Here is a 16,531-nt window from a genome sequence, read left to right on the forward strand (position 1 = left end):
CTGCCAGCCTCTTGGCTGATGACTGTCCCAGGGAAGACCTGCAGTGGTCCATGTTCCTTGCCCTGTGTGCCTCAAGACCATCTCCTCCTTCCCCTCTCCACCCCTCTCCCCGGACAGCTGCCACTCCTTCTAAGAAGGAAGCACAGAGTAAATCCAGATCTTTCTGCAGTAGTTAAGAGGTCCAGATCATTTGGGTCATCTCATTTAGGGAAGATCTTGCCTCCAGTTTGGGGCATGTGGTGTTTCAAGTGACTATGCCAAGGGAACACATGCTCAGACTCTGTTTCAAAGCATCTCCTAGAAACAACCAAAATACCCTCCAGTCCCATCCTGACCGATCCTCCTTCTCCCCACTGCCCCAACAGGACAAGCTTACTCTGACTGGCTCACCTTCATCATCAGCACCACGGTGTTCAGTGCTATCATGGCCATGATGGTGTACTCAAAGGATGGGGAGACCACAAAGTGCCAGACCCGGTACTGGAAGGTGTGCCGGTTCTGGGGCATGTACCGCGTGAGGGGCTTGGCGCTGATGGCAAAATCAATACAGGCCCTCTGGAATAAAACAACGTGCATCAGACCCTGGCTGATGGTAACGTGGGGGATGGTGGCTGCCACACTTCTTTCCTTCATGGGCTGGGCAGGCAGGTGGTTCACGGGTTTCTTTCACCTTTTCAACATCTAAGGAGATCCAAGCTCCCGAACTGCAGAAAACCCGTGGAAATGTCCTCTTTCCCCCTCCCCAGACCGTACCTCGTTCTTCTCCAGACTGCACTCCTCCATCATTTTGTCTCCTTGCTCTTGGAACGTAATGATGATGAGAGCCACAAAAATGTTGACAAAGAAGAAGGGGAAGACCACAAAATAGACGACATAAAAAATTGACATCTCCATGCGGTTGCTGCGGCTGGGCCCGCGGTCCTCCTCTGTCACGTCCACTGAATGCTGCAGCACCCTGTGGGCAGACAGGTGAAGAAAAGCAACCAGAGATATGCCCATCAGGACTGCCATCACGCGGCACTTCTCACGGGACCCACTTTGTACAGCCAGCTCAGTCTGTCCGCAATTATAACAATGATAAGATAAACCTCTGTCTTAATCTGCTTTACAAGGACAACACTTCTAAGTTGCTACACTGGTGGTTTTACGGTACTTTGCCTGTGCCCCTGATGGAAAATGGATTTTCCACTGTTCCATATACAGAGAAAAAAATTGCCCAAGCTCACGTGAGCATGAAGAAAGGGCTAGTCCTATGGTCATCTCTAAACTTGAGCTAAGATATACCTCAGAGCCACACAGGAGAAAGGATTATCCATCATTCACTCCCTAAGGAAGAAGATAAGCCCAGCCATGGTCCCAGCCTCATATGGCGGCTGAAGCTCTTTTGTCCTGACATAATTTCTCGTCCTTCCTCTCCCTCCTCCCTGCCCAGCAGTTTCCTCTCTCAGTTCTGCCTGGCTCTAGCCAGTTATTAACCCAGTCACCCCAATGGGGACATGCCCACCCTAATTCAAGGGGGGTGGATGGAGCAGAATACTCACTGGGGCCAACCCTCGCCGGTGGAGACTGTGAACAGGGTGAGCAAAGCCCAGATGATATTGTCGTAGTGAAACTCATGGCGTTTCCATTCCCGGCACTTCACTTCCATCTTGTTCTTCTCATGGTCCACGTAGTTCCCTCTGCAAGGTTGGGAGAGAGCAGTGACCTTGCTTTTTATGCTGCCAGACTATGAGACAGTGGTTTTAAATGCTGGGGGTAGGGTGTGTGTGCGATGGGGGGGGCACCTCTCCTCCTGCAGGGCTGGAGGGAGAAATGGGGAGAGGCTGAATAACAACTGGGAGAAGGAAAGAAGGGGAAAGCAAAAGGGAAGAGAGGAGAAAAGAGAACAGGAGCAAAATACAGGGCTCTGCATCCCGCATCCCATGCAAGGATGCACAGTGCTGACACAGCAATGGGGACAGGGCTCAGCCCATGCTGTCCACCCCAAGAGACTACAGCCAAGAGCAAGTCATGATCAAGGACTTAACTGGGAACCCAAAGATGACATTACCCAGCACCCTGCCTTTGCCAGAGGTGTCAGCAGCATCGGACCTACTGAACAGGGCACCTACATGCAGTCCTTCTCCGTGTCCTTAGAGCTGTCAGTGCAGTAGAAAAACTTCCCCTTGAAGAGCTGGACGGCAATGACAGCAAAAATGAACATGAAGAGCTTGTAGACAATGAGGATGTTGAAGACGTTCTTGAGGGAAGTCACCACGCAGTCAAAGACAGCCTGCAGGAGAGGGCATAGCTCACCTTGGGGAACTGACAGCCTTGGCAAAGGGCAGGACCAAAACCTTCCTCAAGACTACTGTGGGGAAAGACATTTCCCACTCCTGGGGTGGAAAGGAGGAAAGATCTGGGCCTTCTCCCAGGCAAAGGGCTATTTTATTAGCGAGTTTAACACCTGCAGTACCCCCCAGTGCACACACAGACACTGAGCAGCCCTTGAGACAGCATCAGGGATGGATATTTATATCCTCCAATGTTCTCTGCAACCAGGGCAGCAGACAGGGGATGGCCCCAATGATGCAATTAGCAGCATTCAAGACCAATTGGTAAACACATCTTTGTTTCGCATCACCCCGAATAACAAGGCAGAGTGAATATTTGCCTGCAATAGCAGCACCTCCCCAGGCTGTGCTCTCAGCCCTAGTTCTCACAGCACTTCAAGAAAGAGAAGAATGTCTTATCCCTGCTTCATGGTGAAGACAGAGATGTCCAGAAATGAACTGACAGGGGATTAATCCATCCACTGATTGGGAAGAACAGCTGGGGTCAAAACTCATGCCTCTGGGGTGCCACCCTGGGCCTCATCCATCAGCCAGATATCATCTTGTGAAAAAAACTCAGGGCTTCCTTGGTCTCTTACTCCTTTCTGGCTCTATACCCCATTGGCTAAGGTAGGGAAATCCATAATCCTACCTGCGCTGCATAAATAATCCCTTTATTCAGATGGAAAATCCCCCTCCAGTGCAACACCATGACAACACAGCACACAAAATCCCAAGTTGTTTGCAAGCTGCTCTAGTGGGAATGAACTTTGGAAAGAGATTTGAGCTCTTCCAAAGCCAGGGCAACCTATTTTATCAGGAGAGCATCTGGGCTTTGCTGCCTCGAGTCCACTGCAGCCCCACTTTCCCTGGCAGAGGAACTAACTCTGACACCTTGCAGAGATCCAGGCTTGCTTTTAATAACTCATTGCACCCTCCAGATATGAAGCAGCCCGAAAAGTGTTGTGTTTGAAAACAGGGCTCCTAAAACACAGCAAATGCTTTGAAAACTACTTGTTCATTGCTCACAAGCAAATCAATGCACATGGTCCCTGCACCCACTGGTCCGCACTGGAGAAGACAGATGTAAGGCAGGAGATGGGGATCATTACCTTCAGCTTGGGCAGTCGCTTGATGGTTTTCAGGGGCCTCAAGACCCGTAGCACACGGAGGGACTTGATGGTCTTGATATCCCGGCCCTTGTTGGTCCTACCGTGTCAGAGGGAGGCACAGGCACCCAAAAATGAAACGGAGAGACAATAACCTTGCAGACCCGAGGCTGGATGCTCTGGGGGTTTCAACTGCTGACAACCCTCCCCCCAGCACGTGTGAGGATGGGAACAGGAGGGCCACAAACGTGTGACTGCTGAGTGCTCAGCCCACCTACATGAGTCTCCTCCAACACACGTGCTGACAGCTGGCAGAGATGAAAAATAAAGCAACCCTCTCCTCCTCAGGATTAGCACCTTTCCCCTTTGCTGGGGAGCAGCGACCTTAACAAATCCCCTCATTGTGGGAAGCAGTGCGATGCCAGGGCTGGGGCAGGCAATTCAATGCTCTCCCCGAGCAAGGACAGCTGCTCGAAGGGCACTGTGGCATGCTGTCCTCCCCCATGTCCCCAAGCCATGCTGCTTCATAGGGCCAGGAGGTTTGCTTCCCTACTGCAAACATGTACCATTTGCAGATGGGGCTTGCAAAAGGCCCCCACCATTGCAAATTGTTTTCTACCATTACTACTGGTTGCAAGAAATTCATAATAAAATGAGGCAGATGCACTCAATGGGGTCTATGTGCAGGTGTCTCACAAAGGGTTTTCCAACCTGGTTTAAACTTGAGATTCATGGTCCTTACATTCACTTAGGGAAGCACCTGCTCTATGCTTGGTTTGTTCACACAAAGGCTGTCTCTTACAGCTTTCTGCCTTACTCCATCAGTGCTACCCAACATGGTCAGCCTGGTCCTCTATCTCACATGCATGTAACGTCTCAGCCCTCTCTCCCCTCTCCAGTTCAGGGCTGCACTCGCCTCCACCCCAAGTCAGCTGAGGGAGGCAGAGCTTACCAGCAGAATTATTCAGAAAAGCCCCCTCATGACCTTCATTTCTTGAATATAATGATTAATCCCAACCACAATACCATGTTTTTTTCTTGTGTTTTAACTAAAGCCCATGGGCTGGATCCCAAGATGGAGCAGAGAGGTCCTGGTGAAGGTGGCACAGTTTGGATCCACAAGGCACCCTCAAAAAACATCAAGGAAATTACTTACAACAACAGATGCTCCAAATTACACAGCTCCTTTGCGAGGGTTAATGCAACAGGGAGCACAATAATGGGCTTAATCATTAAGAGATGTAAACAAAACCACTAATTAATAGTCCTCCCTAGGAGCACAGCCCCACAAATGCATGGGAAGCAACGGTACAAACAGCCCTGGGACTCACTTTGCACTTCCCGTCTCCTGCTCTGCTCAGTATCAGGGCCCAGGTAAGTGGCTGGGGCATCCGACTTGGGGCTGGGGCATCCAGCTCAGGGCTGGGGTGAGGATTTGAGGGCAGCACTCAGCTGGTGCAAGGGCTGGTGCCACCAAGGGCAACTCAACTGCAGTGGTTTACATCTGCTGAGGAGGGACCTCTTCAGACCTCAGGAAACCTGTGGATTTGCTTGGGATCCAACACGGACTTGGGACATAGAGCTGGATAACGCCTGGAGGAAAGCCTGACTTTGCTGTGTCTATGGCTGAGGCTGAGCTCTCCCCAGCCCCCTGAGCTTGGCATGAACCACATCCCATGCCCTCGGAGGACGTCAGGACCGAAGTCCTTGCAGTGCTTCAGTGCAGGCAAAGCCGCTGCCAGGGCAGAGCCTTCAGCTCTGCAGCAGACACTGCTTTCCCCATGCCCTGCTCCCCTGGGTGTGCTTCACACCATCTCAGGGTATTGCACAGACACCGAGATCCAGAATGAAAGCACCCTGCTCCGAAGGCAAGGGATTGCACTGCTTGCAAAGAAAATCATAGCTGCACTTTCCCAGAGCACACCACCTTTAATGCATCCTGGGGCAACGTAGGGGTGCGTGCAGAGTGGCATATTCCAGTCTCTGCAAACGCAGCTAAGGGTCAGCACAGGTGTCGGACAGACAGATGCCCGCCTGCGCCCGTCCCCCCGTGCTCCCCAGGGTGGCACCCTGTGGCAACCTGAACAGCATAGTTACCCCAAAGCATTCCTGTCGGCGATCCAGCCCAGCAGCCACCAAACAGCACCAACGGAGAGAGGGAAAAAGAGAGAAGAGAGAAGAGAAGAAGAAGGTAAGAAAAGCAGTGGGGGAGCTGCGCGGGGATGACCGCAGCCTCTCAGGTAGCAGGGACCCTGCGGCAGCCCTCCATCACCCCATGCCTGGGTTGAAAAGCACAATGAGTAGACCACCTTGTGTCCTACAGGATGGGGCTTATCTCCAGGGAGAGACTCATCCAGTGAGCCGGGAGCCCCTGCCCTCCCTGCTGGAGGTTTTGGGAGGGGGGCACGTAGTGAAACCTCTGCTGCAAGAGGAACCCATGGAGAGGGGGACGGTGGGTGACAGCGGGTGGGCGTGTGGTCCTCCTCGGCCAGGAGTTGGGGAGGGACCTTGAGGCTTGGCCACAACCAGCCAAAGGCAAGTGCCTCCAAGGGAACCAACCTGCAAGGCTACAGTTCCCATCCAGACAGGCTAACTTTAGTAAATCACCTCCACCAAGAAATCCACTGATTAAGAGCCTGAGCTGCAGCACAGGATCTCCTGCAACCCAGCAGGACACCCACTCAGACAAGCCAAGGTGGTCTACAAGGTCCGTATTTGTTACCAAACCTCCGTCCCTGATTCAGCTGAGTCCCCACCACATGCACGCAGAGGGCTCAGCACTGGGGGCAAGCCTATGAAGTAAAACATTTCTTAAAAACAACCCCAGACCCTGGCTGCATGTTAGTGAAACAGGTGGAAGGTGTGTTGAAAAGGTGATAGTTTAACTCTGCAGCACTTCTGTGATGGGATATCAGACCTCTTCCCTGATCAGCCTTCACACCAGGTTATTTTGCAGTATGTAGGGGTCCTTCTTGCTTCCAGACACTGTTGCCAACAAGCATAAGGAGATGCTGCTCAGCAAAGAAAGAGGCAGCTCTGCTGAGTACCTCTGTGTGGAGAAACTCCTGCCCTTGCTCACCAGGCAAGATGACGAAGGCTACACACTGACCGCTGCTCAAACTTTCCACCGCTCAACCTTTCCCGCTGCTGCAAGCCCACAGGCACAGGCATCACCGCCTCTCGGCAGCTCTGCAAAGCCACAAGCGAGCGCTGCTCCTCTGCGCAATGCCTCCTCAGAGGGTGCCACAGGAGGCAAAAGTGAGCAGGGTCTTTAGTTATGGTTCTGGTTATTTCAGCTAATTTAATGTGAACTCTTTGGAGATTTACAGTTTTATATTGGGATTTTTTTTTAGGCTGCGTTTGGATTGATGTATTAGCTTTCCACGCGGAGAGTTACGGATGAGCTGAGATGACCTCTTGCTCGGGATGTATGGGCTCCAAGGGGACACTGGACAAGCTGTGACGGCACACGGAGACACAGCTTTACAGGTGGACACTTGCTCATTGGTGATTTTGATGTGGCACTGATGGCCAGCAGATGATGGTGGCACTGCTGGACCAGCTCAGACACCTCCTGCTGTGCCCACGGCTACCCAGGACCCCCCACGGGAAAACCAAACCGCAGAGGGAGGCAAAAAAGGCAGAAAACCCAAATGGCATGGCGTGTCCCAGCACTTCTACCGGCAAGTGCTGGACCCGGTCACCAGCCGCTCTCAGCCACTTAATCACCACAGCCGCTCCACGGGCATTGCCCACTCAGTGCCATGGAGGCGAGGCGGGGGAGAGGGAGGACATATCACCCCCCCGGCCCCACATCAAAGAGCTCATGGAGTGAGAAGAAAAGGAGAGGGATTCAGATGTCACTGCCAGAGTTTTCCTCTCCAGATCAGAATGGAGGGAGGGAGGGCGGCGGGTTGGGACATTTATAGCTGGCAAATATCCTGTGGCTCCCGGGGCTGTGGCGGTGATGGGCTGCCAAGGGGAGAGGCAGGTGTTCTTATAAATGCTTTATAATGTACAAATCCATCAGAAATCGCTGCGGTTCCTTTGTTCCCCTCACCCCTGAAGCCATGAGATCATCTCCTCCAGCAGGAGCCACCTTCGGATGTGGGGGAGAGGGACAATCCTGCAGGTTTACATTATAAAGAGGCCTCGTCCCTGACACCAGCAACTCAGTATCTACCCAGCTACGGCTACAGGAGCGGGCAGGCAACATAGATGCTTGCTGCAAACGTATGTGGAGATGCAAAGGCGCTCCCCGTGGAACGGGGTTCAGTGCCGCAGCTGATGGGGGTGCTTGCCCTCAAGAATTCAGCTGCCCTGCGCCCAAAGGGACCTGTCCTTCCCTCGGGAGGCTGGGTGGAGGCAGGCAAGTGGCAAGGGGGGTTGGAAGAGGCATGGCAGCTTCCCCACGTGCTTGACACTGGCACGTGGGGACCCTGCCAGCTCCAGAGGCCACCCCAGGAACCATACCACCTTTGTGGGGTGGGGGCAACAGACCAGTAAGCACTGATTATGGTACTGTTAGTGGGAGTGAGGACACCCATCCACCTGGGAGTGGTCTGAGCCATCAACCTTCCTTCCTTCAGCCATCAAAAAGTCTTGATGAAAGATGCCTTGGAAGGAAAAGGCTCCCTTGTCCTCCTAAACCCCTCAAACCACCCAGCGCATCTTCAGGCTGCTGATGCCCTTGAGCCCCCACCCAGACATGCTCTGAGGAGCTGCCCTGGCAGAGAGGGGATCAGCCAGACCCTGGAGATGCTCAGTCCATCCTCGTGGTGGCCTGGATGGCCTCCCGGTGGCTCAAAGCAATGTCCTCAGCCAGCAGACCTGCCCCGTGCCCCTTCCCCATGCCGGGGTCTGCGGTCAGCCCCCCGCCCTGCCCCCCTGGGTTCATCCCTCTGCCAAGTGAGCTGAATTCTCCCGTGTTCTTCCCAAGGAGAGAGCAGCAGATTAAAGCACTGGGCAAGGAAGGGGGTGAGGAAGGTGAGGAAGGCAAAAGCAATGAGCCAGAGAGGGTGCAAGTGGAAGACAGCGAGAGGAAGGAGCTGCTGCCTGGCCAGGGGTGAGATGGAAGGGATGGATTATGGGCTGTAATCCATCGAGTGACCTCAGGGCTCAGAGCCAGCCACCCCGAGAGCCTCGCACGGTACCTGAGCTGTGGACAAGGACAGGGCTCCAGTATGCGCTGCTGCCAGGCCCTCCCCTCTCACCAGCACTAATGCCATCGCCTCCAGTGTCAAAGGCACAAAGAGGAAACAACAGCGTGACAGAGGAGTGCCAGCCCCTCCTCTCTTCTCCTCTCCCTCCTCAGGCACCAACGGGGCACCACGGCGCTGGGGACCAGGGGATGCCCCTTGCCTGTGAGCATCATGTCGGCACCCACGTGTCCCTCCTCAAGCTTACGCTGCACCACCGGCCCCAGCCAGCAGCACAGAGGAGAGCAGAGCAGCACGAAACTCATCCCTGGACACTTCTCCCCTCCATGGCATGGGCACCGCAGACATCAAGCCACCCTGCACCCACCTGCGGAGGAGGACCCCCAGGTGCCACAAGTTCCGTACCAGAGCCCAACTGCAAGGTGATGCTCAGCAGGAACACGCTGCAGAGCAAGCATGCAGCGCCCTGCCCTTGGCGTGATGCTGCAGAGGATGCGGGTGCAAACCCCACCGGCTGCACCCCCATCCCTGCAGGGCTCCAGAGCAATGCTTCCCCTTGGAGCAGAGGAAAAGCCACTGGCCAGGGGTATCGTTTCCAGCACAAACATGTTCAGAGGGCAGCTCCACCTGGCAGCTCCACCTGCTGCTTGTGCTGTCTCTGTGTGCCTCGGGATGTGTAGCAGGCGTATAACTCCAGCTCTGCCACGCTTAGGTCTTTTTCCCTCTCTAACAGCCCCTTCTGCCCTCTCTCCAGTCCACTTTTGCCACCAACCTCTTCCTAGCATCTCCAGCTTGCCTTGCCTTGCCTTGCCCCCTGCCTGCTGGCTCACCATCATTTGACTGACAAACAAGGAGAAATATGTCTCTGGAGCAGCCATGCACTGCTTCCAGGAGCCATCCCAGAAGTAGAGCAGAAGGGTGCAGAGAAATCTGAAAAAAATCAGGGTCTAGTAGCCATAACACACAGTTGCATCCTCCTCCCACCCCGGCCAAGGGAAGGCAGGGAGCCAACAAGGACGACGGCCACTTACGCCAAGGCAAAAGCCACCAGCGCTCCCACCACCACGATGAAATCCAGGATGTTCCAGAGGTCTCGGAAGTAGGAGCCATCCTGCAGGATCAAGCCCTGATCGATCATCTGAGAAAAACAGGCAGGGGATGAGCAGCTCAGCCATCAAGTGGAAGCAGCCATAGGCGGGATGTGCTGGGGACAGGGACGTCACTGGGGAGCACTGGACCCATCCCTACGCCCCCAGGTATATAGCAAGGAGCATCATATTTTGTGGGAGCCTGGAGCCAGAGACTGATAAAAGTGGTGCTGAGCATTCTCGATTCCCGCCACTAAGAACTTTAAAATCTCCATCATCGAAATTTAGGACCAGAGCCAAAAAAATGGGCTATTTCCCACTCGCCGCGGGACTCGGCACCCCCAGCGCAGCCAGCCTGCAAGGCCTCTTACCTTGATAACCATCTCAAAGGTGAAGACACCAGTGAAGACATAGTCGAAATACCTCAGGACCTGCAGAGAGAGGCACGGGCGCTCTGCAGCCGCTGCCAAGCAAACGGACTTGCTGGCGCCCACCCAGACCCCATTGCTGCCCCACACCCGGTACTCGCCCGGCTCAGGTGCAAACAGAGGGTCAGTTTTGCTTGCCCCAAACCCAGCCTGTCACCTAAGAGTTCAGGACAGCCATAAACCCAGCCTGCGTAGGTGGGAGAGAAATATTCCCCGTGCAAGCCGCTCTGAAATCATGCTGCGAACTGGAATCATGCTCCCCCATACCAGTCCCTGTGCACATCAGCATCTCCCCAGTTTAAGCTATTTTACTACGGACAAGGCACCCTGGTCTGCTCCCCAGACTCTAAACCCTGCGTGTGGGAGGCTGAGGGGGATTTCCAGGATTTATAAAGGAAGGCAATGGAGGAAGAAGTCAGATCCCATGGCATCGTGCAAGCACTGCTACCAGCTGCCCTGATCCATGTCCCACATGTGCCCCACCATGGAAGCTAAAATCCTACAGGACCTCTGCCTGTGGGATGAGGGGAGCAGGGGAGGTTTTTAATCACTTTGTTGCGGTCGGAGTTGGTGAGGACGGGATCCTCCGCCGCGAGGGCTATGCTGCTGGCGGCGATCACCAGGAGGATGCACATCTCAAAGTAGCGCAGGTTCACGATGTAGTGGCAAGCCCTCCGCACCCTGTGGGGAGACAGCCCGCATCCCGACCTGTGAGCCCCTGACATGCCCCAGGCATGGCCCACATGCAAAATCCACCCCACATTGCCAGCTTCCAGAGCAGAAAGATGGGCAGCAAAGTCTGAGGAGCAAAACAAGGAAGCCTGAGGGTGGTTTGGGCTTGCTGACCCCTTTGCTCAGCTATCCCAGCCCCCCAGACACCCTGTGGCCAGCCAGGGAGAGTCCCTGAGAAATTGGGGAACTTATTCTTCCAGGCTGCTGGAGCTGGGCAAGAGCTATGGGGGAGCAGACAACTGCAGAAAAATGCAACAAACGTTGAATAAAAATCACAGCTAGCAATCAGCAGTTGGGAGAGAAAGCCACGAGCGTGGCTGACACAGAGGGAGAGCGCTCCCAGGGCTTGGGGAACGCTGTGGCTGGTTATCCAGGCTCTTTGGGAGATATTCAGCCCCCTTCCCAAGGAGGTCCCCTGTTTTCAGTGACATCTAGGGGTCCTTCCCCTTGCAGCCCTCCCCAGCCCCGGGCTCCTACAGTCCAAAAAATGTCTCACGGGTTGGTGGTGCTGAAGATGAACATGGAGCTGTGTGGCACCATCGCTTTGCCCGTCTCGCTTTTCTCCTTCTTCCGCTTCTTCTTCTCCATCTCCTCCTCATCCTCTTTGGTCTCGGCCTCCTTTAAGGGGCTGGCTTCACCATCTGTCTTGTTGCTAACTGCAGGAAAGCGAGAGCCTTTGCCTGGTCTTGCACCCAGGCAGCACCCTGGGGTGTCCCTGCTACCCAGGCCCATGCAACCCCCCCAGTTTCTGCTTTGCATCCCCGTGCCGTTACTGGGAGAGGAACCAGAAGGGAAGAAAAGACATGAGCTGCTAGGATGAAGCAGACAAAAGATGTTTTAACAAGGCCAGCTTTCGCGGTGCTGTTTAATTAATAACACTGTTTAAAGCAGCTCACCTTGACAGCGAGGATGCTGTTAAGGGGTTTGAGCAGCAGTGAGCTGGGCGGAGGCTGCAGATGTGTTAGGAAAAACAGGGGATGCAAGTGTTTTGCCCGGGCGGGGAGGAAGAGAGAAGGAGGGATCAGGCAAAGGGGCGGGTGGGAAGGAGGTGAGAAAGGGAGAAGCTCCCCAGGGGACAAAGGGACATCAGTCCTGCGTTCGGGCTCCCCTGCAAAACTGGGTTGCTGGAGGGAGGTGCTGCAAGCAGCAGCAAGGAAAGCCCTCCCAGTTGATGGATGCGGATAGGAAAAGCCGTGCAAGTGGCTTTCCGTCCCACTCCAGGGTCCCCAAGGACCGGGAGAGGGGCTCAGGAAAGAGAGACAGGTCCTCACTCTGTACCACAGCGGAGTCGTGCACATCGATCATGATGGTGGTGCTCTCCGTGGCCTTCTCGGTGTTGGGGGTGATGGAAGAGAGGTCGGGCTCGCTCCGGCTGACAGTGCGGCTGGCCTCCAGTAGCGCTTGCTCGCTAGTGTCCAGGCTGCTGCAGTCCTGCTCCGTCAGGCTGCCCGTCTTCCCCCGAGGGGGCTCGGGTGCCGCTTGTGGGGGGCTCCCCTCCTCGGCTGTCCCAACCAGCTCGGCATCACCAGCAGGGACCCCGTTTGTCCTGCGGGAAGGAGGCGGAATGAAAAGAGGTGTGAGAAGATAAGGGGAGAGGACAAGGAGCTGCAGGAACTGCAAGTTGCCCTCCCTGGGTACCAACCTGATGGGGTCTCCGCTCGCCTCCAGCTCCCCCTGAATCAGCACCTCTGCTGCGGCTGTGTCCCCATGCTGGTCCCCATCCTGCGCCCCCTCCATGGGGCTGGTCTCCTCCAGACCCATCTCCTGGCTGGCCGAGCAGATCCCCAGGGTGCCAGCCGGCTCCTTCCCCTCCATCCGGGCTCTGCGGTGCCGGCTGCGCCGCTGGCTCTGCCTCATCCGTGCCCTGTCCTCGATGCTGCCTCCTGCCCCGTCCTGCTCACCCGGCTCGCAGTTCCCATGGCACGATTTCTGATGCCACAGCTCCTTGTCTCGCTTGGCGCGGGGCGATGGGCTCCTCCTGTCCTCACCACCGCCGGGGTTGGCCCCCGGGACTGGCTGCTCAGGGCCCTCGGCCGGCGGCCGCTCACCCTTGCCGCCCTGCTCCTCGGCACATTTCTCCAGGGCGACGCTGTCCCCCGGTTTCTTCCTGCGGAAGATGCTGGCATGGGGGTTGATGAGGGACGGCTCGTCCTTGTTGATGCCCTCCTGGCTGGACATCTGCATGTGCCGGCGCAGCTGGCTGGTGCGCTGCTCCCACACTGACATGTGGTGCCGCCGGCGACGCTCCCGCCTGCAACAGGGGACAGCAAGGGGTCGACGTCCTGGACGACCACCCTGCTGCTTGTGTGTCACCCCCCCGGTGAAGCACCCACCCTGGGTTTAATTTGGGAATCCCAGGGAGAAGGAAATGCCATCCCCAGGGCTACGGGCTGGGCTCTGGCTTCGTCCCCAGCCCTCCAGCATCCCTCTGGTGCTGGCAGGGGCTGGAAATGGGGCTGAAACTGTACTTCTGCCCCTTCAGACATGTCAGGCTGATGGAGAACCAGCTCTGGCAGCCTCACAGCTGCCCTGAAGCTTTCAGGCAGCATGCCCAGCTTTCTGGGAGCAGCCAGCACCCCGGCTTGCCCTATCCCAGCCAGGCAGTGACCACCTTCCTCTTGCGTGATTGCCTGGGGATGCCTTCTTAAATATAGGCAATGCCCTCTCACTGCAGCCAGGGATCCCTCCTTGCACTGGGGATGTCTTTGCATTGCCAGCTCCGTGAAGCCAGGCTCCTTTCCAGAGCAACACTGCCCTAACAGTACAAATGATGGTGCAGGGGACGCTGGCGCAAAAGCCAGCTTGCTGGCAAGGGTGGCAGTCCTGATGGGATGGGGACAGTGAGTAAGAGGGGAAAAGATGCCAGGTACAAGACCTTTCTCAATGAGAGATGGCCCTCTGAGACATTTGCAATGGAGAATGTCACCGGGCGCAGGAGGCCCCCTCCCTTCCTGTGCTCAGCTATGTTTGGCCAGGACAGCCCCTCGCCCAGCACATCCCAGGTAGGAAGCCTGCACTGAGGCTTGGGGAGCAGCGGTTTCGGCTGCTGGTCTGGGAAGGAAACTGTACTGGGCTTCTCTATGTTCCTGCAGGTGTGCTCTAGGGAGGGCTGGGCTATGCCATGAAACCTTTGCAGTGCTGTAAACACACACACAAACACCCTGGAGAAGACAGACACACCCTTCCCAACACACTGAGGCACACGGAAACACCCACGAGCACACACGTGTGCAGACACATACACTGCTCACCCCCGCAGCACACACGACTGCACATCTACGGGTAGCGGCACGCACCGACACACACTTAATGGATGGCGCGCACACACAAGGGGGTTAGGCACGCACAAAACCATGAGTGCACGCACACACGCACATAAACAGGGGTGCAAAGGAGCACACTGAATACAGGCACACGCACACGACAGCCCCCCGCCCCGCCGAGGAGGCCGGAGGGGATCAGCGTGCGCCCTGGCCCCGCGGACGCACAGAAAGCACAGGAGCCACAGATGACGCGCCCCCGCGGCCCACATACAGGTGGCTGCTGCGTGGCTCCCACATCGACATGTGGTGTCTCCTTCGCCTGTCTCTTCTGGGGAGGAAAAACAAACGGGTTCAATCCCCCCTTCACCCCTCCTTTGACTCGTGTGGGCAGCGCAGAGAGGTGTCCCCCCGCCCCGGGAAGCCGGCATCCCTTTGGTTGGCCTATGGACCACCAGCTGCTGGGATGCTGGAGCGCAGCAGCCAGCAGCGAACCTCCTGCACGTACACACTTGCACACCAGCCACGAGCTGCCTGCAGGGCTGCCTGCGCTCACACTCACACGCTGCACCCAGATTCCCACACACCACCGCAGCACATGTCGCTGCCATCCAGGGAGATGCATGCAGCGATGCTCGTGCCGGGGATGTGGATCCATTTCGTGGGGGCCACGGAGCCTTCCCCGCACCGGCCAGGCGGGCAGCAGCAGCATGGGGAGAGCTGCAGCCCCTCAGAAGCCCTGGTACATCCTTAGATATTTAACAGCTCTTTCAAACTCCTTCAAATTCATTTCTCCCAAGCAACACGTGGCAATTTTGCAGAGGATGTGATGTGTCAGGCCAGCCCCAAGCTGCTCAGAGCCATCGCCATGGGTTGATGCTGCCCTGAGACTGCAGAGGGGAACGTGAAGCTCCCCAGCAAAAGCAAGGCACAAGCCCAGGGCCGAGACGCCGCAGAGCCCCTTTCACCTGAGCAGCCCCGACACAGGGAAGCCTAACAGCGCTGTCAGTGCTCTTCACCCCCAATGACTTCAGGCAGCTGGGGAGATTCAAGGCTTTATCCTTTGTATCAGCACAGAAAAGATTCAGATATGCACAGCTCCGAACAAACAGCCATGAGCATATGCAAATGTGCACGCAGTGATTTACACGTTTTGCTTTTTCCAAATGCCATGTGTGTGTGCAGGACATGCAAGCAAATATACTTCAACCACATGGGACCAAGTGCCCGCGTCCATGCAGAGCTCACACAGGCGAGACGGGGTGCATCTCGCTGCTGTCCTGCGCATGCAACGATACCCTCAGCCCCCGGCTGAGTCATGCTGGTGATTGCCTCCTTACGGCCACGTGCACGGGAACAGCCCGCTGCCACGCTCAAGGCAGAGAGCGAGTTGCAGGCACCCGCCGCCATCCCCGCAGCAAGTGGCCGAGCCTTCAAACGCTTCCACGCACCACGTTAGGCACCAACACATGACAGCATCCGCATGTGTCCATCTGGCCACCCACTCATCAAACAGCCCCGAGCCATCTGCACCAACGGCGCCCATGTACAAATACAATACTCCGATCGGCACCGCAGCTGCCCACGCCAACCTGGCCACGTGGGAGCACTCATCCTCGAGTGCCACTGGACCTCTCTGCAGGCAGGAACGCGTGTACCAAACCTGCCTGTGCTGGGTACCCACATAGAAATGAAGCCATCTGCATCTGCATACACCCAAATGCAGAGACCGGCTCGGCTTCACCGTCCCGAGTTTCCAACAGCCTTTTGGTACCGGCTCTGCTCTGGCTTGTCGCTTGCTATGATGTCCCCACCAGCCCTCCCCGGCTGCTGGCATCAGCGTTGCACCACCGAAGGCACATCAGACCTGATGCTGGAGATGGTCGCCCCCATGGCATCGCACTCCCTTCCTGCCCCTGACACTACCCATCCTGAGGAGAGGGAGGAGCTGGATAAAAGATCTGCAAATATCAATACCTCCCATTTCAGTGCCACTAGAACAACAACAAAAGGTTAAAGAGATCTGTTTTCCTAACCAGCTATACCTGACAATGGCTAGAAAACTCTAGCAGGGATGTGCAGCATGGGCAAATCCTTCAGTGCCCTAATATAGTCCATCTCTCCCTCTTCCTCTCTCCTATCTGTCCATCCTCCAGCCTCTTCTGCTGCCTATATCCCTTTATTCCCTCGCTTTATCCGACACGTTCCCACTGGTAGCCAGAGACAGTCACGACAGACAGACTCTGCCATCTTTCCCATAAACCCCCCCAGTACTCGGCAAGGCACAGATGTATTGTGAACATCCCATCACCCCCAAACCAGGGCGATATCTATGGCTGCTGGGAGACCAGGCAGGACTTACAAGTACCCCCAGCTCCTGCTGCCCCTAAAACCACAGGTGATGTATGCAGGATGGGGGACCATCGCATCCCACCGCTGCCAA

The 16,531-nt window shown here is 55.9% G+C and overlaps 1 protein-coding gene across 5 annotated transcripts in view; it reads right to left on the reverse strand.

Moving 5' to 3' along the window:
• The window catches only part of CACNA1E (calcium voltage-gated channel subunit alpha1 E), a 139,520-nt gene that overhangs the window by 22,118 nt on the left and 100,871 nt on the right, over window positions 1–16,531 (reverse strand). For 4 of the 5 annotated variants that reach the window (XR_012043291.1, XM_072866749.1, XM_072866748.1 and 1 more), the window contains exons 21-31: window positions 12,471–13,079; window positions 12,100–12,374; window positions 11,325–11,484; window positions 10,648–10,777; window positions 10,040–10,099; window positions 9,612–9,718; window positions 3,425–3,521; window positions 2,112–2,272; window positions 1,542–1,679; window positions 754–955; window positions 391–555 (exon numbers count right to left, since the gene is read on the reverse strand). Coding sequence is in view for 4 of the 5 variants with exons in the window: in XM_072866749.1 (XP_072722850.1) it covers window positions 391–555; window positions 754–955; window positions 1,542–1,679; window positions 2,112–2,272; window positions 3,425–3,521; window positions 9,612–9,718; window positions 10,040–10,099; window positions 10,648–10,777; window positions 11,325–11,484; window positions 12,100–12,374; window positions 12,471–13,079 (2,104 nt within the window). In the remaining variant the exon portion in view is untranslated. Of the gene's footprint in view, window positions 1–390; window positions 556–753; window positions 956–1,541; window positions 1,680–2,111; window positions 2,273–3,424; window positions 3,522–9,611; window positions 9,719–10,039; window positions 10,100–10,647; window positions 10,778–11,324; window positions 11,485–12,099; window positions 12,375–12,470; window positions 13,080–14,362; window positions 14,420–16,531 lie in introns of all 5 variants that reach the window. The other variant, XM_072866750.1, reaches the window with a different exon arrangement.

Source organism: Ciconia boyciana, chromosome 7 (assembly GCF_034638445.1).
Source record: "Ciconia boyciana chromosome 7, ASM3463844v1, whole genome shotgun sequence".
Classification (NCBI taxonomy): domain Eukaryota; kingdom Metazoa; phylum Chordata; class Aves; order Ciconiiformes; family Ciconiidae; genus Ciconia; species Ciconia boyciana.